Raw genomic sequence first — 27,656 nt, forward strand, 5'->3', positions numbered from 1 at the left:
ATCCAGGATTTCGTAAAGGAAGATGGACACGCGGCATTTAACATATTAGGAAGGCCCTGACCCCGTAACCTTTAAGTTTCACCGCTGCCCCCCCCCCCCCCCCCCTAGTGCACCGGTACTCGCGCGCGAGTCGGCGTTCGGAAGTTTGCTCCGGCCTTCGACCGGCGTTTGCGCAGTCAAACACGGCGTTGCACCCTGGTGACGAATGTCCTCCTCACGCGGGGGGGGGGCCTACGCTAAATCGTTTGGACGCTCTAGTGAATGTTTTCGGGCATGAAATATGACTCATTTGAATCTTGCCATTGCACCAACATTGGCAACGATGAGGAAGGTATTTCCCCGATTTTCATAGCGATGCGCGCCCGTACCGCTCGGCACGTTTCAGGGGACGCTTGCCCCTCTGACAGTTTGAGAATCACACACGATGAACGCGCTGACTTCTGCTCTTCATGGTGAACTGGATTTGGACCCGTTCCGCTCGTTAGTATTGGCACACAAATCGTTAGTGTCGACATAAAGATCATTCACTGCGCGCAACGCCTGCGACTTTTAACCGTTATGAGTTGGGTTTCCATTGGATCGCGGCTTCACTGTGGCGGCATGCGCCTCGAAGACGCTTGCCAATATTTCCCCTGCACTCACCTCGGTGCTCTGTACCGACGAAAATTGTACGGATCGCCGAATTTGGTCACACTCGTGCCATAACTTACAAGTCGATCAGTGCACGCGCCATTGGCTGGGTACACGTGCTGCCAGGCCTGGGCTTGTACGGCGGCATCGCGACGAGACGTGGGTCGTTCGGACGTCCCGGGCCGCTGGGGGCGGGCCTGCGGAGTGACCCCAGGCGGGGGTGGTGCGCGCGGACGCGTCCTTGGCCTGTCGGTGGCGGGGGGGGGGGGGGGCGGCAGGCTCTGACGTCACACGAGCCAGGTGACGTCGCGACTCGGGCTGTGGAATGCTGCAAGTCGAGCGTTTGTCTTTCGTTGTTTCAAAACAGGAAGGCGCAGGCCCGCTGTCATTTAGGAGCGTTGGCAAGAATGTGCGGTGGGAGGGGGGGGGTAGGAAGGGGGGGGGGGTTCAGAAATGGAAGTCCCAAGGCAGGCTTGCTGTTCAGTCACAAAACTAATCACATGTGCACGCAGACGTCGATTTCATCAGGGCAAATGGACGCTGCTGCTGCTGTTACACTATCGTGCTGTATGAACTACGGAGCTTTGCGAAAGTATACAAAGTGAAATGGCACGTTACATCCGCGAATTATGCGTAAACGTTCGTCACTCAAAACAAAGTGCCTAGGCCTGTCTGTTATTGCGATGCCTGTTGATGTGGAGGAGGTGCAACGAAGCACCATTGGGCGCGAGCCTACTTACGCAGCGTGAGCTGAAGTGACATCCGCCGCCGCGACTGGAAGGCAGGATGGCGGCGAGGCGGGGGTCTCTGGAACTATATTTGAATGCCACAAACCCAGCGCTTACCACGGGGCACGTTTGCAACACCGTTCAGTCAGATGTTGGTTGTTGGGCGTTTCCTCGCCTCTGTAGGCCGGCATGGTGTCTGGCTGCTATCTAGCTGCTGTCTGGCTGCTGTCTGGCCCGCGTGGTGTCTGGCTGCTGTCTGACTGCCGTCTGGCTGCTGTCTGGCAGCTGTCTGGCAGCTGTCTGGCTGCTGTCTGGCCGGCACGGTGTCTGGCTGCTGTCTGGCTGCTGTCTGGCTGCTGTCTGGCTGCTATCTGGCTGCTATCTGGCTGCTGTCTGACTGCCGTCTGGCTGCTGTCTGGCTGCTGTCTGGCTGCTATCTGGCTGCTGTCTGGCTGCTGTCTGGCTGCTGTCTGGCCGGCACGGTGTCTGGCTGCCGCCGGTGTCGCTCGCCCCGATCGCTGGCAGCTGAAGCCCTACAGCAGCTCGCCGCCGGACGCGCGCCGCCGCCGGCAACGACGCCCTCAGCGGTGTGACCCCGCGTGACCCCGCGTGACCCCGCGCCCCCTCCTGTCGGCCGGCCACCGACCTGTTGTTTTCATAGTTGACCGCGGGCAACCTCTGGCAAGGCACCAAGGTGTTCGGCAGGGAGCGGGCACGGCAGGTGAGGTTGGATCAGGGATTTGATGTTTGATGCAAGCAGCTGGCATTCTCGGCTCGTGCCTACGCAGCTATCGTGGGCGTAGGAACGGGAGAGGGGGCGGGGAGCCTCCCCCGCGGTTCTTGTGATAGGAGGGTCAACAATGGTGACTACCCTGCAAAAGCTTCTTCGAAGTTCGTGTGTGCAAAGAAACACATTTCACGCCGTGGACAGCTGGCTGATGAAACCCACGAGAGAGCTCTGTGTTGGAACAGCGCCCGTAGGTAAATTCCGAATTATTTCGAGCTTTTGACTGCTGCCTTCATCAATGTTTAAGTTTTAAGAGCCAAATGAAATCAGTTCCCACGAATATAAGCAGGTTCTGACCGACGTTGAATTTGTCGTTATTGTGGCGGATTTCGGAGTTTGGTGTGTACTTTGCTTATTAATTTGCAAATAAAGGAAAGCAATGGAGCTTAAAAGACCGTAGGTTTGCCGACATCCTGTAGCAAAATTTGACATTTTGTAACGGGAGCGCATTGCAAAGGGGACATGAGCACCGCCTCCACCTCCACTGCCCGCCGTCGGATCGTCTTCCGTCGCCCCAGCAGCCCGTTCTCTCTCGGCCAGGGGGCCTGGCGGGCGCTGCTCCCCGGTGGTGTCACCCCCGCCAGAGGCGCCGACGGCGGCGGCCGGCAGCGGTGCCGTACTGAGTCCGGCCGGACCGCCCAAGGTCGGCGGTCCTCCGGCCGGACTGTCCGAGGTCCGAGGTCTTACGGCCGGACCGCCCGAGGCCCGCGGTCCTCCGGCCGGCCGGACCGCCCGAAGATCGCGGTCCTCCAGCCGGACCGCCCGAGGTCAGCGGTCCTCCGGCCAGAACTGCCCGAGGTCCGCGGTCCTCCAGCCGGACCGCCCGAGATCGGCGGTGCTCTGGCCACACGGGTCAGCAGCTCACGCTCAGGCAGCAGGCCGCCGGCTGTGATGGCTGTAGGACGAACTGGCGCTTGGTGACGTGCGGATGATGTAGGAGATGGAGCTGTGGCGGGGGCGCACCACTCAGCGTCCGTTGACGCAGTCTCGTTATTGACCGATGTCCCAGGCAGTCTCGTTATTGACCGATGTCCCAGGCAGTTTCGTTATTGACTGATGTCCCCTCGGAGCGAAGGTGCCGTTTGATTGACTCTGCCTTCATTACTCTAGGCTGTAATATTAACTGTTCCAAATCCAGCCGAGGTCATTATTGAGTCCGATACGAAATAATTGAGCCCCGATATTGACACGGGCTCAGGGCGCGATTCAACAATGCTCAGAACATGATAAGCTAATCCCCGGGGCCGGTGCACTTGTGGACCGGAGTATGAGCGCTTCAGCCTTATTAAATTGATCGTCGAGGATGTCGAATTCTTAAATGGCATTGCTCTCTCTCTCTCTTGGTTGGGATTGCTGGCGATGTTCTGTTCTGACCCGGAGCTCTTTCTAGTATTGCAGAGGGGCGGGATTAATGTTGAGCAAATTTACGAGGCATTAAACTCAAAGAGGTACGAAGTCCATGTTCTGCCCCAGCATCAGGTCCGGGAACTATGTCGCGGGTACCGACGCTGACGTCGCTCCCCTCCCAGTATTGGCTCTGTTTGCACCCCGGTTCGCTGCACCCGTGGTCGGACTCCGCCCCCCCCCCCTCCCCCACCACCGCGCGGAGCCGTCGGGTTCGGTATGTGCTGGCACTGGCTGGCGGCGGCCGTGGTGTGGGCGGCGAGCCTGCGGACGACGCTGCTGACCTGGCTGTTGCCCGCAGGCTGCCGGAGGGGAGGCGCGGCATCAGACGAGCCGGCGGCGGCGGCAGCGGCGCCGGCGGCGGCCAACACAAACAGCCGGCCCGGACTGGCGCGTGAGTCAGAGCCGGCCGGCCGCGGCGCCGACGGACCAGCCCAGCCGCCGACGACGACGGCCGCATCGCACAGGTGGGCGCGCCGCGCACCGGGCCCGGCTGCGCGCATCGGTCGGCCCGGACCGGTGGCGAGGGCAGGGCATGGCGTTCGGCCGCCGCCCGGTGCGCTGCCCTCAGCCCCGGCCCCGTGTCAGGTAGTGACCTGTTCCGGCCAACGTGTGAGTGTGGTGACCTGAGAGACATGCTGTTTACAAACTCGGGCGCGCCGGTGGGTGCTCTGGTGGCTGGACTGGCCTGTAAATGGTCTGTGACTGGTCCTGCCATCAGTGTGAATGATGGGCATTGACTGCGAGACGAGTGCCCGGTGGCCTGTGATGGCCCTCAACGGAACGCACGGGAATGACCGGTTTGAGGTGGCGATCTAACGTGACCCGTCGACTGATTCTGTTGTGATCTGCTGGACGGCATGACGGCTCCTCTGGCGAAGTGAAAGCCCTCTGGACAATCTGGCTGCTCTCTGGCGAACAGACGGCAATCATGCCGGCTATGTGGCAGCCATCTGGGCGACACCCGAACACCGAGCCGACCTTTACCATCTTGTCAGGTCGCTGTTGCCTCGTCACGGCCAAGCGCCAGGTCATGAGCTCGTGGGGATCCCCCCAGGTCACGGTGTCGTGGGGACGCCCCCACCAGGTCTCGTGGGGGCGTCCCCGCCAGGTCTCTTGGGGACTCCCTCGCCAGGTCGCGGTCTCGTGAGGCCGCTCCCGGCAGGTTACGGTCTCGTGGAGACTCCCCCGTGGGGACGCTCCCGCCAGGTCTCGTGGGGGCGTCCCCGCCAGGTCTCTTGGGGACTCCCTCGCCAGGTCATGGTCTCGTGGGGACTCCCTCGCCGGGTCATGGTCTCGTGGGGACTCCCTCGCCGGGTCATGGTCTCGTGGGGACTCCAACGCCGGGTCATGGTCTCGTGGGGACTCCCTCGCCGGGTCATGGTCTCGTGGGGACTCCCTCGCCGGGTCATGGTCTCGTGGGGACTCCCTCGCCGGGTCATGGTCTCGTGGGGACTCCCTCGCCGGGTCATGGTCTCGTGAGGCCGCCCCCGGCAGGTCACGGTCTCGTGGAGACTCCCCGTGTGGACGCTCCCGCCAGATTACGGTTTCGTGGGGACGCTCCCGCCAGATCACGGTCTCGTGGGGACGCTCCCGCCAGGTCACGGTCTCGTGGGGACGCTCCCGCCAGATCACGGTCTCGTGGGGACGCTCCCGCCAGATCACGGTCTCGTGGGGACGCTCCCGCCAGATCACGGTCTCGTGGGGACGCTCCCGCCAGATCACGGTCTCGTGGGGACGCTCCCGCTAGGTCGCGGTCCCGTGAGGCCGCCCCCCGCCAGGTCATAGTCTCGTGGGGACGCCCCCCCCCCCCCCGCTAGGTCGCGGTCTCGTGAGGCCGCCCCCCGTCAGGTCACGGTCTCGTGGGGACGCCCCCGCCAGGTCACGGTCCCGTCGGGCCGCCGGCGCCGGGGCTAAGCTCCAGTGAGCGACCGCGGTATGCGTGCTCACGACCAATCGCACGCCCTCAACGCGCGCGCGCCGTGGGCTGCGCTCGCACGGCATACCCTCCATTGTCTCGGTCTCAGCTTGCGCCTCCGCCTGAGGGCTCGGCCGCAGCCTGGGCTGCTGTGGCATCGGCGCCGATCGAGCGCCGGCCAGCCCGCTGACCCTGATAACGGGGCTGCTCCTGCTAGCATCAACACCGAAGGCCGGGATGCCGGAACCGCCCGGCAGCCGGGGCGTGATCGGCTCGTGGGATGTCGCTGGTCATTAGGGTGGCGTTACCTGGTTGAGAGTCGTTCTAGGGATGGTGGCGGGTTATGCGTCGGCGGCGGGGCCTTAGCGCTCCTTCGGCAGAAGCTTCGCAGGCGGCTGCCTGTTCTGACCGCGCCCCGCCCTGTTCGGCACTGCCGTCATTCGCGCCAAAATAGCTCGTGCAGTCATGCGGGCGGGTGACGGCACCAGCTGGCCATGGTATGCTTACTGACTACTCCCAGCGCTGCCCCGTCTACTGACTTCAAAGACTGCTCCCTGCCCGTAGCGTCACAGAACCGTTCGCTGGTCCAGTCGCCGCGCTACGTTCCGACGACGCCTCGACCCGTCCCCCGTTCGGGTGACGCCACGTCTTCAGGCGCCGACCGGACAACCGCATAAGAGTCTTGTTTCAGCGATGCCTCCGAACCCTGCCGCTCCAGCGGTGTAGCGCAACTGTTTGCGCTCTATTGCGGTGACGTCACAACGCCGTCTCCCATCGCAGTGTTGTCACAAGTCATTTCCGTGTTCCAGTGACGCGGCAGACCCAGCCATGGTGGACTGCGTTCGTCGCAAGCAGAACATTCTGCTCTGCACGTACGCCGACGTGCTGTGTCCGCGCAAGCAGACACTCGCCGACGCGTCGCCGTCTCGCCAGCGAGCCTACCGCCTGGATGAGGAGGACAGCCCGCAGCCGGACCCGGCCGACAGGTAACGCCCACAGCCGGACCCGGCCGACAGGTAACGCCCACAGGCGGACCCGGCCGACAGGTAACACCCGCGACCGGACCCGGCCGACAGGTAACACCCGCAGCCGGACCCGGCCGACAGGTAACACCCGCGACCGGACCCGGTCGACAGGTGACACCGGTGACCGGACCCGGCTGACAGGTAACGCCCGCGACCGGACCCGGCTGACAGCTAACACCCGCGACCGGACCCGGCCGACAGGTAACACCCGCGACTGGATCCGGCCGACAGGTAACACCCGTAGCCGGACCCGGCCGACAGGTAACACCCGCGACTGGATCCGGCCGACAGGTAACACCCGCGTCTGAATCCGGCCGACAGGTAACACCTGCTGTTCGTCTAGGTGGGTAAGTGCTGCCAACGTGACGGGATTTTTTCATAGCATATTGCTATGGCGGCACGGCTTCGAGCTCGCAAGCCTGTTTATTGATATGTAGAAGCTTTATGTTGGGACATGTCGGCGAGTGCAGTATCACAGTGCGGTGCGGCCTGATAATGCGGAAGCTATATATTGGGACATGTCGGCGGGTGCAGTATTTCAGTGCAGCGCGGCCTGATATTGTATTGTGACATGTCGGCGGGTGCAGTATCTCAGTGCAGTGCGGCCTGATAATGTGGAAGCTGTGTATTGTGACATGCCGGCGGGTGCAGTATCACAGCGCAGTGCGGCCTGATAATGTGGAAGCTATATATTTGGACCTGCCGGCGGGTGCAGCATCTCAGTGCAGTGCGGCCTGACAGTGTGGAAGCTATATATTGGGGCATGTCGACGGGCGCATTATCACAGAGTAGCGTGATGTAATACAAACGGGACGTCCCGGCCACTGGAGGGACACTGCTGGGGACATGTTGAGTTGGTATATGGATGGAACAGATGATTCTCATATTTTGAATTAGCATTGCGACACGGGTTCAAAAAGAATAGAAACAAGGTCGTGCTTGCGTCGTAAGTGTAGTTCGTAAATACAACGAAAACGGATGAAAGGCGCTAGTCCAGTGGGGCTCAGAAAAACCGGGAACGTTTTGATTAATAACCGGTATATAAAATGAAGTTTTGTACAAAATTTCCACGGTGTAGGCCTTAATCCAGTCATCGTGGACGGTCCGGAGAAGGTGTATAGGTCGGCGGGATCACACGGTTTTTCATGTGAATCACTGCTTCTGCTGACCTTTGGTGGCATCAGCCGGGCGCCTGTGGAGCGGGGCGGGTAGACATGGTGATTAGCCGCCAGCCAGGGAGACCCGTCCAACACAAACTGCCGGCCCTGACCGTGCCTCAATCGCTGGCGAGGCGCCGCTCCGACACGAACAGACAGCCGAGGGGGCCGCGGGGGGTATTGTGTATCAACCGGAGCGCGGATGTCCTATTTTTGCGCGAGGCCCATTGTGGGTGCTAAATGTTCGTCTCCTATTTCGAAATGGTGTTACTGGGCGGTACCGGTTAACGAGGTGCGACCAGAGACGTCATTGAGCAATGCAAGTCGATATGCCATTAGAATTAACAGTAGGGCTTTGTAGGCACGAGCCGAGCTCCTGCGCTTATTTTTGGAGATTTTGGCCCTAGAAAGAGAGTAAGCTGGATTACCCTCAGCGGTGCGCTGCAGACGATTAATGGCCATTTGATAGAAAAACTACCGCTTACTTAACGAATATAACTTATATAATTATAATAAGGAGGTTATCTTAACTCTATTGCCGTATCATGGTCAGTTGGATTCAGAACATGATGCACATCGTTATGTGTTGCATCCTGGTCTCTGTTGTATCCTGGACGTGATTTGTGTCACCAGACATGTTTTGCCTCACCAGACGTGATTTGTCTCACCAGACATGGTTTGTCTCGCCAAACATGATTTGTCTCACCAAACATGATTTGTCTCGCCAAACATGATTTGTCTCGACAGACGTGATTTATCTCACCAGACGTGGTTTGCCCAACCAGACATTATTTGTCTCGACAGACGTGATTTGTCTCACCAGACGTGATTTGCCTAACCAGACGTGATTTGCCTAACCAGACGTGATTTGTCTCACCAGACGTGATTTGCCTAACCAGACGTGATTTGTCTCACCAGACGTGGTTTGCCCAACCAGGCATGATTTGTCTCGACGGACGTGATTTGTCTCACCAGACGTGATTTGCCTAACCAGACGTGATTTGTCTCACCAGACGTGATTTGTCTCACCAGACGTGATTTGCCTACCAGACGTAATTTGTCTCACCAGACGTGATTTGTCTCACCAGACGTGATTTGCCTCACCAGACGTGATCTGTCTCACCAGACATGACCTGTCTCACTGCCGTTCGGTCGTGTGTGTCGTGACATGTCTGGCATAAGCCCGGCTAGTGCTGGCTCCACACCACCGACGAAGCACCCCGCCACACTCGGCTCGATAAACGCTGCCCGGTCCTTCGATCGACCAGCCAGTGGAGCCCGACCATTATTAAGCAGCGCGCCACCATCACCCTTGCTGGGCCGCTTCGCTGGACTGTCACCAGCGCAAGCAGAGTCTGCTGGAGGGCATGCGGTAGTGATCTGCGGCCCAGCTGGTCAGGCTAGGGTGGACGGATCGGGACTGCTGTCTGACAGCACCAGCGCTGGGCGCAAGTCCGACCAGCGCTGGGCGCAAATCGGACCAGCACTGGGCGCGAGTTGGACCAGCGCTGGGCGCGAGTCAGACCAGCGCTGGGCGCGAGTTCACACAGGCGAACACTGGATACAAACTACATCAGTTTAACACGGACATCCGCGGGCGCTCATGCCGTTGATGGTACCACTCTAACGGAGCTTGCCGACGTTGTAGCTGTTGCACCGTCGGCAGGTGTACCATTGAAAGCTGCCGCTGGCAAGAATCGAACGCGTCATCTTGCGGTTACATACCGACCGCTCAGGTTACGTCAGGGCGTGATGCCTCTCTCATCTTTTTGGGAGACGGGCACGCGAAAACTTCTGGCGGCCGGAACCGAACGTAGCTTGTGTGCAGTCTTGCCGTGGTCTTTACTGCCCGGAGAAGGCTGATGTGTGGAGTGTTCCACATTCTCAGGTGTGATCAGGAGCGCCTCTTCCGGTGTAGTAGCCTCCGGGTTCCCGCGTGACGGACGTGTGTACCGGCGCCGCCAGGTTCGGGATGAGCATCAGCCTCCGCGCTCCCGTGTAACGAACGTGTGTACCGGCGCCGCCAGGTTCGGGATGAGCATCAGCCTCCGCGCTCCCGTGTAACGAACGTGTGTACCGGCGCCGCCAGGTTCGGGATGAGCATCAGCCTCCGCGCTCCCGTGTAACGAACGTGTGTGCCGGCGCCGCCAGGTTCGGGATGAGCATCAGCCTCCGCGCTCCCGTGTGACGGACGTGCGTGCCTGCGTCGTCAGGTTCGGGATGAGCATCAGCCTCCGCGCTCCCGTGTAACGAACGTGTGTGCCGGCGCCGCCAGGTTCGGGATGAGCATCAGCCCGCGCGTTCCCGTGTGACGGACGTGTGTGCCGGCGCCGCCAGGTTCGGGATGAGCATCAGCCCGCGCGTTCCCGTGTGACGGACGTGTGTGCCGGCGCCGCCAGGTTCGGGATGAGCATCAGCCTGCGCGTTCCCGTGTGACGGACGTGTGTGCCGGCGCCGTCAGGTTCGGGATGAGCATCAACCTGCGCGGCAGCGACATCTGGCTGGAGCCGCTGCAGGACGAGAGGTCGTCCAGAGGCCGCCGCGAGGGCAGCGGCCAGGGCCGGCGGCGCGCCGCGCCCCGCGAAGGTGCGTGAGGCGGCCGTTCGGGAGCCGACGCTAGGCTCGCCCGGCTCGGTGTCGGCTGCTGTGGCGCATTTGTCAGACATTGTCCTGAGCTGCGACGTCATAGGATGCATTTTGACGTCATCACACGAGGCCGTGACGTCATCACATGAGGCTGCCGTCGCGGTCGTCGTGCTGATTTTGTGTACCGTTAAAAGGGTGTGTGCGTGCTCTCGCGGCTGATGTGATAAGTAATACCGTGTTGTCACTGCGTCGCCATGCGCGGCTTGAGGTGCACCGGAGGAGCTTCTCGCCGCCCGTTATTGCCACGATTGGCTATGCCTCTACTGTCCCCTGGTGGTGAACACGCCAGCGGACGCTGGAGGCCGTGGCGCTCTGGGCTGGCGCTGAGGTATGCCGTGTGACGTCCTCGTCAGCTGTCATCAGCCCGCCCCGGGCACCTCGGTCCGTCGTCGCCACCGGCGCCCGGGCTGTGACCCGTGTGACGGCGTCAGCGGGCGTCACCTTGACCTGACCTGACCTAACCTAACCTGACCTGACCTGACGGTGCCGGCAGCGGCCAGCTGGGACGTGACGGTGACGCGCGGCTCGCGCGGTCTCGGCCTCAGCGTGGAGAGTGCGGCGCCCGCCTGGCCCAGCCACGTGCGCGTGAAGCGCGTCTTCCCGCACCAGCCGGCGGCGCTGACCGGCTGCATCCGGCCGGGAGACGTACTGCTGCGCGTCAATGACATGCCCGTCCGGGGCCTCTCCGTCCAGGTCAGTACTGCCGCCACCGGGGCCTCTCCGTCCAGGTCAGTACTGCCGCTACCGGGGCCTCTCCGTCCAGGTCAGCACTGCCGCCACTGGGGCCTCTCCGTCCAGGTCAGTACTGCCGCCACCGGGGCCTTTCCGTCCATGTCAGTACTGCTGCCACGGTCCAGGTCATCAGGAGTTAGGTGGCAGAAGCGCGGTGTTTACTGGCTAGCCGATCAGTAGTTATGGGCCAGGGGGAAAGGCCATTTTGTTTTCTTTCTGCTCTGACGAAAGTCAGTATATGTTTGCGAAATGTAATGCAATATCCGTAGTGTAGCGATGGGAAGTAATTCTTCAGCAGCAGTTTGTGTTTGTGAAATGTAGTGTAATATCTGTAGAGTAGCGATGGGAAGTAAATCCTCACCAGCAGTTTGTTTTTGTGAAATGTAGTGTAATATCTGTAGTGTAGCGATGGGAAGTAAGTCTTCAGCAGCAGTTTGTGTTTGTGAAATGTAGTATAATATCTGTAGTGTAGCGATGGGAAGTAAGTCTTCAGCAGCAGTTTGTGTTTGTGAAATGTAGTGCAATATCTGTAGTGTAGCGATGGGAAGTAGTCCTCCTTCAGCAGCTCCTGGAAGTGGAAGGTATACTTTGATCAGATATGACTGTGGACGCCGAGAAGTCTGCCCCCAGGACGGCGTTGTCCTGAGGCAGCTATACAGGCTGTCAGGCTGTCTATACAGGCTATACAGGCTGTCCTGTGCATGCTATATGCCCCCAGGACGGCGTTGTCTCCGTCCGTCTGTTGCTATTTTGTAGAGCGCCCCTGGCGTTTGCAGGCATTTGTGTTTGCTCTTTTATGAGCGAGATGAACTGCTCTTCGTTTTTAAGACTTTGTGTTGGCATGGACGTGTCTAGAGGCATCTGCTTGCCGGAGTACGGCTCGTGTTGCATCTGCATAAGATGCAAGCGACATATTCCCGACGCGCCGACCCATTTGGCACTGCCCACCGCGCTCGGTCCGTCGCTTTCATAACAGGGGTGGAGTGGTCCAGATGTGCGCGCTATACTTGGCGCCTGTGCGTGACATACTTTGCGATATACCAGCCAGCGCGCGAGCCGTACGTCTTCAAATCGGAAGGATCGTGTCTTGCGGGGTGACGTACGCGCATCTTTCGCAGTTTGCGAGTTTCACACGAACCGCGCGCCAGCGTTGGCACTCACTGACACGTATATGCCCCCAGGCACCTGCATGCATCCACTCGCGCGGCTTTCGCGCCAAATAGACCGGGCCGTTGCGTTGATGTGTATGATAACGGTCAGGTGTCAACCGGCCGGGGAATGACGTGGGGGTTCGGCCGCTGCCTCAGGAGGTGCTGCACGTGCTGCGACTGGCCGGCACGGAGGTGCTGCTCTCGCTGGCGCGCCCGGCGGCCGACGACGGCGACTCCGACTCCGACTCCGACTCTGACTCAGGCGGGCGGGACGAGTCGGAGTCGGCCTCCCGCTCCTCTCTGCGGCTGGAGCCCGAGTGTGTGGGGGTGAGTCATGCCACGAGTCATGGGCTATCTGGCTAGTCATGCACTTTAGAGATGCCGTCGGTGGGTGCAGTGGCGACGCGCGTTGGTTGGTCGTAACGCGACAGCGACCTACGGGGCAAAAGGTCATAGCTGCCGGGTCTGTTGAGGGGGGGGGGGGGCTGAGGCAGTTCATGCTAAGTGCACGTCAGGTGCGAGGAAGAGTCAGAGTCATCGCGGGACGAACTGGACCAGGTGTCGGCTGGCGCCGGGTGTAGTCAAGAGTCATCCAACTCGCCGTCAAACACTGCTGCGACTGCCAGAGTGTGAGTCAGCCCGGCGTTGAGTCATCGAGTGCTGGTGCAGGAGCCGTCGTCAGCTGATTTAGCGCCCGTCGGAGTCACGACAGGGCGGCACATGCTTGGGGCCCCTCGTGCCAGCAGGGGCTACGAAGTTGGCCCCTCGTTGGCCCCTCGTGCCAGCAGGGGCTATGAAGAGTCTCCGGACGGACGTCTCGCCGGGCTGGGCCTCGCTGGGTGTCCTTGGCCACCCCCACTATGGTTTTGTGATGGGCGAATCCCGCTTGAAGGCCCGGTTTTTCGTTGGGTCATCCGACGGGGATTGAGTCATTACCCGGCGGCCCTGGCGACCATCCGTCGCGCCCAGTTGGTGAGGAGGGCAGGATTTCTGCACGTGTCGCCGTTCCACGATGACATCATGACGGGCGCGATGCATTTTCTAAAGGAATTTTGAGGGGTCTTTATTTTCCAAAAGTTACAAAGTCGCCTTGATTCCCGAAACGTGCTGGCTGAATGTATCGTTATTCGTTACCGAGGAAATGTTTTGCTATGAGATATCACGCGTTTGCCTGTAATGTGCGTCTCAAGGCTGCCGAGACGGGCTACCGGCGCCCGCTCCATCCCTCTCCTCTGGCACCGTGTGTCCCGCCTCTCTCTCTCTCTCTCCTCTCCTCTCTCTCTCCTCTCCTCTCTCTCTCTCTCTCTCTCTCTCTCTCTCTCTCTCTCTCTCTCTCTCTCTCTCTCTCTCTCTCTCTCTCTCTCTCTCTCTCTCTCTCTCTCTCTCTCTCTCTCTCTCCTCTCTCTCTCTCTCCTCTCTCTCTCTCTCTCTCTCTCTCTCTCCTCTCTCTCTCCTCTCTCTCTCTCTCTCTCTCTCTCTCTCTCTCTCTCTCTCTCTCTCTCTCTCTCTCTCTCTCTCTCTCTCTCTCTCTCTCTCTCTCTCTCTCTCTCTCTCTCTCTCTCTCTCTCTCTCTCTCTCTCTCTCTCTCTCTCTCTCTCTCTCCTCTCTCTCTCTCTCTCTCTCTCTCTCTCTCTCTCTCTCTCTCTCTCTCTCTCTCTCTCTCTCTCTCTCTCTCTCTCTCTCTCTCTCTCTCTCTCTCTCTCTCTCTCTCTCTCTCTCTCTCTCTCTCTCTCTCTCTCTCTCTCTCTCTCTCTCTCTCTCTCTCTCTCCTCTCTCTCCTCTCTCTCCCTCGCGCGCTCTCGCGCTCTTGCTCATCTCCCTGCTCTGCCTCTTTCCTTTTAGCCCGTGTTGTCCACATTTCCAGCCGCATCTGAAGCGTTGGCCTCCCGCCAGCGCCGCTGGCCGTCAAGCCTGTGACTCATCTGGCGGCCAGACCCACATTCCTGCCATCTGTTGGCGTCTCGGCAGGCGCTAGTTCTGTCAGCTGCCGTAGCTAAGAGCTGGCGCTGCTGTGGGGCCCAATGTGTGGGTGTGGGACCGCGCCGCGTCCTGAAGTCAACGTGGGGCTGGGCTGGTCTCGTGCCAGGTGGCAGGGCTATCCCGTGGTGCGTGGTGTCCAACCTGTGGTGCCACCTGTTGGTCGTAGGCAGAATGTCTAATTCGAATGCCGCATCGTCCCACGCTACGGTACCGAATTCTGTACTTTGGTAGATGAGATATGGGGCAATTTTCTAAACTGATATTTGCCAATTTATTTCATGTTAGGCACCTCTGTTAAAGACCGTTAAGTTGATGGGTAGCAAGGATGGCGGGCTGGCAGACGGGAGCCAGATGGTCGAGGCCCAGCAGGGCGGCTAGGTGCTTCGCCGCTCTCACCACTCGCCCCTACTGCCAGACGTTCGAGGTGGCGCTGGAGAAGGTGAACAACACGCTGGGCCTGAGCCTGCGCCGCACCGATGACACCGTGCTGGGGCACACGATCCGCGCCAAGGTGCGCGAGCCGGCGCTGAGCGACGTCAGGCTGCGCGTCGGCGACAAACTGATCCAGGTGAGGTCGGGTCAGGTCAGGTCAGGTCAGGTCAGGTCAGGTCAGGTCAGGTCAGGTCAGGTCAGGTCAGGTCAGGTCGAGGATCTAGGCCAGACGCGCGGCGGCGGCGGCGGCGGTCAGCCTCGGATGCCGGTCGCAGGGTCTGCCCCGCCTGCTGGCCGATGTGACGCGGCCGGCCGGCGCTGGGGGTGTTGTGTGACTGAAGTCACTCGTCGTGGTAAAGCACACATATGGATAGCAGCCACTAAAGATCGGTGGCGCGTAAAGCTATTCAGCATTGTCTTTAATGTGCTATGATTAAAACAGATCTTTGGGGCAAGATCGATTGTTGGGACGTGGGTGAACCGAGGCCATGCAGTGTGCCTGAGACACGGACCCTGCACCGGGCGCCGCTGCTCTGTGACCCGGCTGTAACGCGATCACTCGCCGCCCAACAGGTGAACGGCGTCGACACCACCTGCATGTCCCACGCCGAGGTGGTGTCGCTGCTGCGCCAGAGCGGCCAGCGGGTGACGCTGACGCTGTACCGGGACGGCCAGGCGACGCCCGGCAGTCCGGGCAGCCCGGTGACGACTCGCTCCACGCGGCTGAGGTAGGCGGCGGCGGCGGCCGGCCGGCGGCGCCTGGCACCGGCCGCCGGCCTGTGACCTGGGCCGCCGGGCAGCAGGCGACGGCGGTCCCGTGTCACGTGGTGCCCTCTTTGACCTCTATGAACTTAGTGACCTGGAATTTATGACCTTATGGACTTAATGACCTCTATAACCTCCACGACGTCTGTGACTTTTGTGGCCTCGCTGATCTCGTAACCGTTCTATGAGCCGTGCTCGGGGCTGGCGGGCCGGAGCCGGTGCCAGATGGGGATACGCCTCTGTCGGTGACCTTCGTGCGGTCCGTCACCAGCTCCGACCAGCCGGAGGCCGTATGTAGGTACCCTCTGGCTGTGACCTGGCTATGACCAGTGACCTGTGCCGGCAGGCCGGAGGCGGTGCAGATGCTGACGTCCCCTGACTCTGACCTGGCTATGACCAGTGACCTGTGTCGGCAGGCCGGAGGCGGTGCAGGTGCTGACGTCCCCTGACCTGGCTGTAACCGCTGGCCTGTGTCGACAGGCCAGAGGCGGTGCAGGTGCTGACGTCCCCTGACCTGGCTGTAACCGCTGGCCTGTGTCGGCAGGCCGGAGGCGGTGCAGATGCTGACGGGCCTGGCGTTTCGTCGCGAGCTGAGCCTACCGGAGGGTGAGGGCGAGGGGGCGGCGCCGGAGCCGCCGGCGCGGCGCGGCTCACGGGCTGAGCAGGTGCGCCGTCTGAGCTGTGGCTCTCGCGGCTCTCCGCGCCTGCGCCGCCGCCGACAGACGCCCAGCCCCGGCCCGGAGCCGACAGGTGAGCACGCCGACAGCTTTCAGTCACGGCAGGAAGCCGGCATATCAGGGCGCACTCTGCTGACACCGGCCGGATCACGCGCGCCAGATACGCGCGCACTCGTCATACACATCTGATGGAGCTGCCCCTCCGCTATGCGGGCGTTGTGCGGGCAACCCAGCCACACGCACTGAGTATGTGCTGGACTCCTGACGCAGAAAGGAAGATTTGTTCTGTATCATCAGTCTCACAGCTTCCCGACGAAGGCTTCGCGGTAGATGCGCTTCCGTTCCATCATTTTAAAACCATGCTGGGATTCAGGTAGTCTGTGAAACGAACTAACCGAGGTCATGATGGAGCAAAGCACTCCGAGTGCATTTCGCTGTGCTATGGTAATTGGTCCGCGCGTTTGTTAGTGTATGCGGAGGTTGGTTGGTACGGTGCCATGTCGCCAGCCGCGGCCATCTAATAGCAAGTCATCGATAGCAATGGTATGCGCCATATCACCCAAACGGACGATGCGCCCTAATGCTACAAATTTGCGATCAAATTTCTGTTTCTTCAAGACAAGGTCCTTCGAATTTCCTCTCCGTTTTTTTTTTGCGTTCAAATTTGCGTTCAAATTTCCAATATGTCCATCTCAGACGGGGCCAGACATGAACATTCTCAGATATGGTCTGGGTCAATGAGAGCCAGACGTGCCGAAACAGGGTCGAGGGCGTGGCTGGTGTCGGTCGGCGACAGAGTGTTGGTACCGTAACCAGTCCTGCCTTGTCTGCCAGCCGGTGCTAACTGGGATCAGGCTCAGGTCATATCAGGTCAGGCCAGGTCGGGTCAGGTCAGGTCAGGTCAGGTCAGGTCAGGTCAGGGAGGACGGACACCCGCGACAAGCCAAGTGCGATTGGTGGGGTCGTATGGGCTGGGAAAGAGCAGCTGAGTTGTGGGCTGACAGTTAGCTGACACACGACCGACCGGCCTGCTGGATGAATGGTCCTGCCTCTTACGTATCAGCAACGCGGGGGGAGGGGGGGGGGGGTCGCTTGCGGAACGTGTAAGGGTCCCCTAACAAAGAGCGACAAACCACTTCTGCGGTCCCAGAGACACGTACTGAATCCGCCGTGCGAGTCACGTGGCCGCTCCCAGACGGGCGTGCTGTCTGGCCCGGCTGACACGGAAAGGTCAGCTGGCAGCTGGCCAACGAAGGTCGCCCCTCCGCGGGCGGCTGTGCTGTGACACTGGCTGGACCCTCCGCAGCCCTGGTGGGAACACTCCGCGGGCAACTGTATCGCGCTAATTGATAAGCCCATGATAGGTGGTAGGATCAGAGTGCAAGCAACGAGCGCTGCATGACAAGCGCTTTGAACCAAAAGCCAACTGTGTAGCAAGCCATCGGAAACAGCTGAATCCTTTAAAAGGCTGGCACGGCGGCCGTGTGCACGTGCTGCACGTGCCGTACGTACTGCACGGTCACCATCCCACGTGCCGTGTCGCTGTGGGAAAATTTCTACATGTTTTTCCACTTGGGTTCCTTTATTCACATGTCTATCCTGGTGAAGATGACACAAGTAACACGACTTGTGCACGTTTGAAGTCGATCATATTCAGCGTTTGCGGTAATCCAGCTCAACCATCAAACAGGGCTCCTCACGGTACACGGCACTGGACGCTGGCATCCATAAGATTATTTTGTAAACACAAACATTTCAGAGAACACTGTCGTGCCTCACCGAAGCGTACGATCCCCTCAAACAGCCTGACACAATCAACTATTAATTCAGGTTTTCCCAATGATTAGCCTCTGCAAGGGGCCGGGGTGAGTGCGTACTTGAGGGCTCCCTTCTGTTCATAGATGGGTCTCACTTTGTGGCAGGCTTCTGGCAGGCTGTCGGCTTGAAAACATAAGCTCGGTTTCAACTGCAACCCCAAAGCAGTCTATGTAAAACGCGCTAAATGGACACTGCCCAGATCCTACTGGATTTCCGACTGCATTCCTGAATGTCAAGCGCCCGAGTTGTTGTGTTGGGTCCCGCCCCGTCATCCGGCCACACTGGCGGCCCGTCGGTGCGGCGGCGCCGGCCCGCTCCGCCGAGCGGTACACTGTACACACACATGGGTACCTGTTGCCGGGCTATCGACCGGCGGCGGCCTGCTGTGGCGACCGGGCGGCCGGCCGCTGTGAGCGTCGGCCGTCAGTTGTCAGTGGGTATCGACCGAGGTCGGGTGTCGGCCGACAGAGCGGGGTACGGACGACACCCGGCGGCCGGACACTCCCGCACGCGCCAGACAGGTACGGCCGGCGGCGCCGGGTCCCGCCCCAGGCCAGGCCAGGCCGGACCGGGGCGGTCTGGCCTCGGGCCACGCCAGACCTGTGCTGTGTGAGGCCACGTGGCGGGCGGGGAGCGGGCGCGGGCGCTGGGAGCGGGTGCGGACGCCCATGACCCCGGCTCGGCGTCGGGATCATGGACGCTGCAGGGTGGTGAGCTTCATGGCTGTGGAGTCAGTACGGCCGGAGCCGTGTCGGCCCGGCACCAGTCCATGGAGCCGCCCCAAATCTCTCCCACATGTAATGCTGGGATTCGGTGCGACCAGTTCCGGTCGGGTTATTGACCTGGGTCAGTCCCGCCTGGAGACAGACGACGGCTGAGGTGGGGCGGCAGCGCCGCTGGCTGACCGGGCCGGGGCTGGCTCGTGGTCTGGGTGTCCTGCACCAGGCGAGTGCCGAGGCAGGCGGCGTGGGTGGCGCCGGCCAGCCGAGCTCACTGGAGCGTGGGAGGGGGGGGGGAGGAGGGGCTGGTGAGCACGCCAGTCGAACGTCTGCAGCACGTCCCACCCGGCCAACACGGCACCCCTGAGGCTCAGATGTTGTTGTTGTTGAGCCCGCTGTTGCGCTCAGCTGCCGGACAGATCCTCATCAGCCGCCGGACAGATCCTCATCAGCTGCTGGACAGATTCTCATCAGCTGCCGGTCAGATCCTCATCAGCTGCTGGTCAGATCCTCATCAGCTGCCGGACAGGCCCACGATCAGCTGCGGTCAGATCCTCATCAGCTGCCGGACAGATCCTCATCAGCTGCCGGACAGATCCTCATCAGCTGCCGGACAGATCCTCATCAGCTGCCGGACAGATCCCCATCAGCTGCCGGTCAGATCCCCATCAGCTGGCGGACAGATCCTCATCAGCTGCCGGACAGATCCTCATCAGCTGCTGGACAGATTCTCATCAGCTGCCGGTCAGATCCTCATCAGCTGCTGGTCAGATCCTCATCAGCTGCCGGACAGGCCCACAATCAGCTGCCGGTCAGATCAGATCAGATCCAGCAGCAGATTCTCATCAGCTGCTGGACAGGCCCACAACCAGCGGCCAGCCCAGCCTTCGGCCACTCGGCCCAGGGTCATGGCGGTAGGCCTCGCGGGATGTGAAACCGTGCCGTTGATTGGCCTGCACAAGGGCGCTACTGTTTCGGAGGTGTTATGGCGTAGATGCCGCTGGGTGGTTTACCTGGGGTGCTTATGACTTAAAGACGTCGGAAGTCTGTCGCGCGTGCGTCTGCCGGTTGATGTAGACAGAGTGTAGAGTATTGCTTCAAGGCTTAGCTGTTTATAGTTCGTGAGATGGAAATAGTTCACTCCCTTCTAAGTCATGTGGTCATGCAGTCAATCGCTTAAATTGTCATTTAGAAGCCTCTCTTCGGTTTCACAAGGACTTGTTTCCGTCTTTTCACGTGAAGCGCCTATTCCCTTTGGCACTTTAGATGACCTTCATATGAAGACAATTTTTAGCAGGCATTTGAGTTTATAATGTCAGTTATCTGTGTGGTGACTGCGCCGTTCCGAAACTGTTTTATTATTCCATAATTCATGATATTGATTGTAATCAAGACCCCATTTTAATAGATGTAGGCCATGTTCGATACCCCAAAATAGCGATGTTGGTGTCTTACAGTCATTGCCGCTCGCCCGGCTGGTCCTCAGCTTGACCTCGCCTACGAAGAGTTGTACAGATGACCTCGCCTACGAAAAGTTGTATAAATGACCTCGCCTACGAAGAGTTGTATAAGATAATTTTAGAAAGGCGCGGCGTGGCCACGTCAAACAGTATAGCTCTAGGCGGCTGAATAGCAGATGTTTTTGTTGAGCAAAATTAGGTGCAACGTTTAAGGCCGGTGACCTATGATAGGTCAAGGTCACGCCGTCGCTGTCAGGGAGGGTAGTTTCTAGGGAATCGTTCAATCTGGTGTGACAACGTAGTGTACGACGAAGCTACGTCTCTGAGATCATTTCACAGGCAATACAACAATCGAATTTCGGCTTATAACAAATTCTTTTGACCTGGTGTTAGGTGTAAGCGTCAGACCAAGGTCAAAACCAACCTGCCTTTTTGTTATATAGCTTGTCTCGTGAGATAGTTCTATGGGACAGTTTCTGATGCTCAGTTACAATTTGCGATGACGGGGACGACAACAGACTTCTTCCGTGGCATTCTTGGTCAGCTTAGGTCACTGACCTTAAATGACCCAGGTGAGCCTTTTCTTTTAAGAACGTACCGCCTAGCGTAATCTTATGCACTATTGAACTTCAAAAATCAAAACTATTGGTAGGTTTTTGGTCACCATGACCTAAAAGTCAAACGGGGTCGCTGAACGAAATTGAACACCAGCAACCTTTTGCTGAGGACAGGTGCCTAAGTTCAAGGCGGTTGCATGAGGACGGCTGGGGGACTTTGAACATCAATCTTGGTTTTGGCCTTTTTTGATCTTATTCGACACGAACGGCATGACCTATATATCCCAAATTTGACAATGCAGAAGAACCCACCGTGTGATTTGGGCGTCTCTAGCTCTCTTAGCAGTCGAGGTATCAGGGGGTCAAACTGACCTACACCCGAGCGAAGGATATTCAACCGACCACCCGGGCACATGTTAAGCAATGCTTAAATTTTTGTCGTCCATGCTTACATGTCTGGGATTTGCATGAAAGTGTAAAAGGTACACTTTTCCCAGCAGAGCATCTACGGCAAGTGCCACTGGTGCACCGTATCCACACAGTCATTCTCTAAGCACGCTACCCGTGTTCGCTATCTGGCAGCCTCCACCAAGTCACTGATTCAGGCCATGTTGACGCACGTGCTCGCTGCCGGTGAGTGCATGGCGCATACCGCATACCATTCCCAGTAGAGCGGCGCTCAGAACGTTCCTGACGGCTGCACTTGTGCAGCAGAATCGGATAAGGCCATCGAAGAGGGGCATACATATCAACAACTAATGTTCAGCTGTAGCCTTTGAGGTATTTAGCGTTTTGTGGAGCCCCGTGAGTTCCGTGAGTTCGACTCTCTGTGCCGAGCTATTTGGGCGTTCCTGGATTACGGGATGGTGTGAGGCCAGCCCCCGCGGCAGTGCGACCAGCCGCGCTCCCGCCAGTGACCCAGCAACGGTACCCAGCCAGTTCTGCCGTCTTGCAGCAAGGTTGTGGTAACTGACGAAGTTGTCTGGTAACTATCCTAGCTAGTTTGGTTTGTTTCGCTTCGTGATTGATATCCCTGCCTTTTTAGTTAAAGTTGTGAACATCGCAGAGGCACGCAGCCCTTATTTATCGCTGCTGACCAATAACCCGGTGCTGTTCATATGGTCAGCCTGGCCCAGCACTCCCAGACAGGAGTCATGAAGAGGCCTAGCCCTGCCCTCTGGGTGGAGGGGCTGATAGGGAGCGGTGCTATCGCGCTGACCAGCAGCGCTGCCGCGCCGCGACCGGCGACCCGCGGCCGTGGGCGGCGGACCGGCGATCCGCGGCCGTGGGCGGCGGACGCTGCGGCGGCGGCGATCTGGCCAGAGTTCGAGACAACCGGGCGGGGTCCTATGCTGAAGGTCCTATGGTCCCATGCTGAAGGTCCTATGGTCCCATGCTGAAGGTCCTATGGTCCCATGCTGAAGGTCCTATGGTCCTATGCTGAAGGTCCTATGGTCCCATGCTGAAGGTCCTATGGTCCTATGCTGAAGGTCCTATGGTCCCATGCTGAAGGTCCTATGGTCCCATGCTGAAGGTCCTATGGTCCCATGCTGAAGGTCCTATGGTCCCATGCTGAAGGTCCTATGGTCCCATGCTGAAGGCCTGCTCCGTCGCAGTCTGGCCCGAGGTGTCCGTGTCGCAGTCTGGCCCGATGTGTCCGTGTCACAGTCTGGCCCGAGATGTTCGTGTCACAGTCTGGCCCGAGGTGTCCGTGTCACAATCTGACCCGAGGTGTCCGTGTCACAGTCTGCCCCGAGGCGTCCGTGTCACAGTCTGGCCCGAGGTGTCCGTGTCACAGTCTGGCCCGAGGCGTCCGTGTCGCAGTCTGGCCCGGGGCGTCCGTGTCGCGGTCTGGCCCGAGGTGTCCGTGTCACAGTCTGGCCCGAGGTGTCCGTGTCACAGTCTGGCCTGAGGCGTCCGTGTCGCAGTCTGGCCCGAGTTGTCCGTGTTGCAGTCTGGCCCGAGATGTCCGTGTCACAGTCTGGCCCGAGTTGTCCGTGTTGCAGTCTGGCCCGAGGTGTCCGTGTCGCAGTCTGGCCCAAGGCGTCCGTGTCACAGTCTGGCACGAGATGTTCGTGTCGTAGTCTGGCCCGAGATGTCCGTGTCGCAGTCTGACCCGAGGGATCCGTGTCACAGTCTAGGCTGCCGTCTGGGTATGCACCGGTACGGTGCGATCGACGACGTAGACGGAACTTCTCACAGAAACAGCGTGGTTTATGGCTCGGGTTATGGCACATTGCCGTCGTGTCTTGAACGAGTCGGCCCACACACGTGTTTGCCACCGTTAAATGTGGAGAGCGGCGGCTGTGGGCGTGACGTGTCAACCCCCCCCCCCCCCCCCCCCTCCTCCCCTTCCCCCGTTCGTCGTGGGTATCGACTGAGCCGGCTGGCAGGCGTCACTCAGCTGTCGCCGCACAGTCACCACCGACCCGGACTGCATTACCTGACCTGAGCTTGGTCGCTCCCGAGCTATATATAAACACACACGTTTGGAGTGTGAAAAAAGGCAATTGCATGACAAAAATTTGAAGGCGTTTTCAAGTGGCGTCGTGGGTGCGCCAGTGGCTGCTCTGGGCGCATGTGACCGTGAATCATGGTAGTGCTTTTATCTAGGCGGGGACCGATAGCCCGGCGTATCAGGTGACCGGCCCGGCTCGAGCTCCGGCCCGGCTATAGCCCCGGCCCGGAAGTCAGACCAGTCTACAGGCCGAGGCTCCTCTCCTGGCCCGGCCCGGACCCCGGGCCGAAAACCAGGCCACTCTACGGCCGGGGCCATCTACCGGCCCGGAGGCCAGACCAGCCTACGGGTCGGGGCCCCTCTCCCGGCCCGGAGGCCAGGCCAGCCTACGGGCCGGGGCCCCTCTCCCGGCCCGGAAGCCAGGCCAGTGTACGCGCCGGGGCCTCTCTCCCGGTCCGACTCCCGCCCCGGCCCGGAGGCCAGCCTGCTCTCCTCGGGGGCCTCTCGGACTGCCCGGTCAGTGGACACATGGTGGCGCTAATGCAGTGTTCATGCTGCGCGTCGGGGATACCTGAGGCAGCGGGCTCGATTCTCCGCCGTGCCACGTTTTCTGCTAGGGTGAGAGGCGAGCGTCGCCACGTAGCTTCAGCAACTGAGTGCGGCGGCTGTGCGTGCGGTGAGTGCGTGCGGAGATGTGCGGCTACCGCCGGGGAGATGTGCGGTCGATGTCGGCGTCGGGCGGCCGCGGCACGCCAGCCGGCCATCGGCGCCGGCCGACGGTCCATCCTGCCCTCCATCCCTCCAGCAGCGGCTGCCCCGCTCCGGCGCGCTCTAGCTCACGCCACCGCCAGAGACGATTTGTCCGATGTTCATAGTTTTTGATGTTCCGATCCAGAGGCTGCGTGCTGGTTTTGCAAGATGCTTCAGGCACAGTGGGCCCAAATCATGCCTTGTTGACTTACGCCAGCGTGGTCGCTGACGCCGGCCTGTTGTCCTCGCGTTGAACGCTGTCTTGTGCTGTGCAGCACCGCGTAAGGAGCCCCGTGATTGGTAGCTATGGAGGAAACCGGAGACACGGCATGGGCCGACAGGCTGCCGCAACGCAGTGGCCAGATACCTGTTCTGCTCGGTAGCATGGCCACGGTGCTGAACCAAACGGAGCTGTGAGATTTGTAGATTTTGTCGGTGTCAGTGATGTGGATACATCGCGCGATCAGCTGGTGGCCTGCGGCGCGCTCTAGCTCACTAACAGCTGGTGTGCGCTGGTGCCGCAGGTCATGCATCAGCTTGTACTAGTGGAGAACGTCGTGTGCCAGATGTCGCCGGCGGTAGATTCCCAGCAGCCGCCATCAAAGCAAGCTCGCAAGTTTTATATCTTATCATTGACGACAACATGTTAGTAGCCATGACGGGCCAAATTTTCCCAGGACTCCCACCCGGATAAGCCTGTGGGCTTTGACGCTTGGAAGCATAAAAAACACCTGTTGTAACTCGACACCAGACCGCAGATCTGTGGATGTTTCCGACACCCGTCAATCACGCACCGGCTGGTGCACTTCGACCAGCGTGTGAGACAGCGGGGCTGGCGTGCGCTCCGGCGCTGGCTCAGTATCAGCTGGCGCGGCGGGGCGCGCCGCGGCCGGCGGGTCAGCTGGCGCCTCTGACGCATCGTCGCGGGGCGCCACAGCTGCCGCCGCGACGCCACGTGTGGCGCACACTTGCGCCGCCGCCGCCGGTGTCTGTGCTCGACAAACTGGACAGGACGGCGTCTGGCGGAGCGGCCCGGCCGGGCATCACGTGTGGCCAAACGACGTCTGGCGGAGCGGCCGGGGCGGACAGTCACGTGTCACCGGGCCGACAACTGCATATATATGCAGCTTTAGCATGCAGCATATGCAGCTCGGGTGTCAGCGTGTGTGTGTACCAGAGATATTGCATTACATATGTCCCACCATGGCACAATCGATGAGTCTGTGCAAATTTCTCGCCATTATGTTAAGGCTGTTGTGTTCAATGGGGTGGGATCACGAAACACTACTTCTGGGAGATCTCCAGAGATAAAGTGGGGATGATGGAGGGGATATTTGAAGGCTGCAGTAATCATTGCGCTCCGATGTCTCGGGTTGTTCGGCTGCAACCAAGCTGGCGATTTCGTCAACGCTCTGGATAAGTCGCCATTGGTATTGGCTCTCCTCCTTCCTCTCTCTTTCTTCCTTCGGGAGTTGTCACCGGTGTGACATCCGTCTCGTGATGTTTCCGGACTCCTTGATTCACTCTTGCCAACGCTCCGCATCTACCATCTCGCCCAGTCGTCACCGACCTGTCTGTTACTGCGTCCCGTACCCAGCGACGCCTGCCCCTTGCCCGGGCCCGGCTGGCGGGTGACCCGAGGCCTCGCGGGGCTGACGGCCGCGCGCCCCGGGGCTGGCGGGGAGGGGTGGCGGCCGCTCTAATTGGCGGGCGGCGCCAGCCTCTGTTCCTGGCTCGGGCCGCACCGGACCTCACCATACCGTACCACGGGCCGGCCGGCGCCGCATCGACCTTCTGATATCGATCGGCCGACCAGCGGTGCAGTCTGTGTCACTGAGCCGCGCTGCCGGCGGCCGCCGCTGCACCCCTGCCCTCGCCACACGCTGCTGAGGCGCTGCCGGCGGCCGCCGCCGCACCCCTGCCCTCGCCACACGCTGCTGACGCGCTGCCGGCAGCCGCTGCACCCCTGCCCTCGCCACACGCACACGCGCTGCTCATGCGCTGCCCGCCGTTGTAGCCCTGAACCCCACTCCTCCTGTGGCGGCCATCCGTCACCGCAAAACGGCACCACATACATTTAGGCGTAAATACACATTATTTACTGAAGGTTTAACACGATTCGAAAGCCAAACTCGTGTCGATACTTTGTCGCGTTCCCAGTCTTTTTGGGAGCCGATGGCGCGCCGTAACGGTGTCGTGTCTGACACGTCCCGTGTCCCGTGACACGTCCCGTGTGTGCCGTTGGCAGTGGCCGAGCAGCCGGAGGAGCCGGACCGCTTCTCGCGCCTCCCGGGCTTCGACGCTCTGGACGGCGTGGCGTCAGAGCGACTGGATCAGCTGACGCGCATCTCGGAGAGCTCGGCTCCGCCAGAGATGGACGACGTGACGTCAGAGCGGCTGGATCAGCTGACGCGTATCTCTGAGAGCTCCGGCGGCGCCGAGAGTGACGGCTGGCCCGATAGCGGCGATGATAGCGACGCTGAACTGCAGGTACGAACGGCGCTCGTCAGCCGCCCTGGGTGACGTAATTATGACGTTGCTGGGTGGGCCCCGAGCTTTCCGTCATGCTAGTAGGTGTGCGAAGGCACCTGGGCCTTCTCATCACACAATGGTGTACGATTGGTTAAAAAGGAGAGTGGCGAATTAACTGTTGCTGAATACGGGACGGCAACCCTTCCCCTGCCTCTTATCACCCAGCGTTCCTCTCGGCGTGTTCACGGAGGCGTGCCAGTGCTGATCCAGGTCAGATTGTCTGGCGGGCACCAACCCCCCAGCTGGGTGCATCTGGTGACACGCGTCCAACCCGTAACGTCCACTGGCGTTGCGAGTTGTAAAATGTGCCGACGCACTCTAGCGTGCTGTTCGCGTGCTGAGTACAAGGCACTCAATAAACAGATACGGGCAGCTATTAGACGGGACTGTCGCGATCATATTAGGAAGCAGATTTCTGAGGCAGGTCACTCCGGCATGTGACGGTGCGTTAAATCGATCACTGGCAGTAAGCAGGGTACGTCTGCCACACCTGACATTCATCCTGATACTCTGAATGACTACATTGTGAATGTAGGGCCTACGACTGCCGCCAGCGTGCCGAACCGAGTCACGGCTTTGCCAGTCAGGCTCCACCGAGTTATGACCTGCTCATTTAAGGTGCTTCCTGTGTCATGCCATGAGCTGCTTGCAGCTATGTCTGCGATGAACCCGACGACGTCCTGTGGGCCAGATGATCTTAGTACGCAGCTCTTACAGAAGTCTTTTCGTGGTGTCGGCTGTCCCCTGCTTGACGTCATCAGTAGCATTCATTGACGGAACGGTGCCCAGTGCCGGGAAACACCCTCTTGTCACAGCGCTCCCGAAAACCAGTGATTTGAACGATCCTACCAAATTTAGGCCAATCTCTGCAGTGCCAGCGATAGCAGATAGTCGAGCGTGTTGTTCATCATCAACTTAGTTCATATTTTAACGAGCATGATTTATTTTCGCATGCACAACACGGATATCGTACGAATTTTTCAACAGAGACCGCACTTACTGTAGTGACTGATACAATACTCACCGCGATGGATGCTGGGGAGATCGCTCTGCTTGTTTTGATAGATCCGCCAAAATGTTTTGACGTTGTGGACCACCAGCTTCTCTTGCCCAGGCTTAAGATATACAATATCGACACGAAATGGTTTAAGAGCTACCTTTGCGGGCATACCCAACGGGTTCAGGTCAGATATCCTTCGGGGCATACTGCGCGCTCTCGTAGTCTTCCCAATGGGATGGGGGTGTTTCAGGGTGCCGCCCTCGAGCCGCTCCTGCATTCCATTTTCTCGAACGATCTAGCGTTATATTCAGAAGGTGCCACAGTGATACA

At 59.8% G+C, this 27,656-nt stretch overlaps 1 protein-coding gene across 1 annotated transcript in view; it reads left to right on the forward strand.

Annotated features, from left to right (window-relative positions):
* Positions 1–3,859: 3,859 nt before the first annotated feature.
* Positions 3,860–27,656, forward strand: part of LOC119104499 (multiple PDZ domain protein) — a 29,279-nt gene continuing 5,482 nt past the window's right edge. Inside the window, exons 1-9 of the mRNA XM_037228213.1 lie at positions 3,860–4,016; positions 6,277–6,453; positions 10,111–10,235; positions 10,789–10,988; positions 12,335–12,505; positions 14,574–14,726; positions 15,164–15,318; positions 15,900–16,105; positions 26,043–26,284. Of these exons, the coding sequence (XP_037084108.1) occupies positions 6,296–6,453; positions 10,111–10,235; positions 10,789–10,988; positions 12,335–12,505; positions 14,574–14,726; positions 15,164–15,318; positions 15,900–16,105; positions 26,043–26,284 (1,410 nt within the window). The 5' untranslated portion in view covers positions 3,860–4,016; positions 6,277–6,295. The remainder of the gene's footprint in view (positions 4,017–6,276; positions 6,454–10,110; positions 10,236–10,788; positions 10,989–12,334; positions 12,506–14,573; positions 14,727–15,163; positions 15,319–15,899; positions 16,106–26,042; positions 26,285–27,656) is intronic.

Source organism: Pollicipes pollicipes, unplaced genomic scaffold (genome assembly GCF_011947565.3).
Source record: "Pollicipes pollicipes isolate AB1234 unplaced genomic scaffold, Ppol_2.1 Scaffold_6052;HRSCAF=7182_pilon_pilon_pilon, whole genome shotgun sequence".
In the NCBI taxonomy this organism is placed as follows: domain Eukaryota; kingdom Metazoa; phylum Arthropoda; class Thecostraca; order Pollicipedomorpha; family Pollicipedidae; genus Pollicipes; species Pollicipes pollicipes.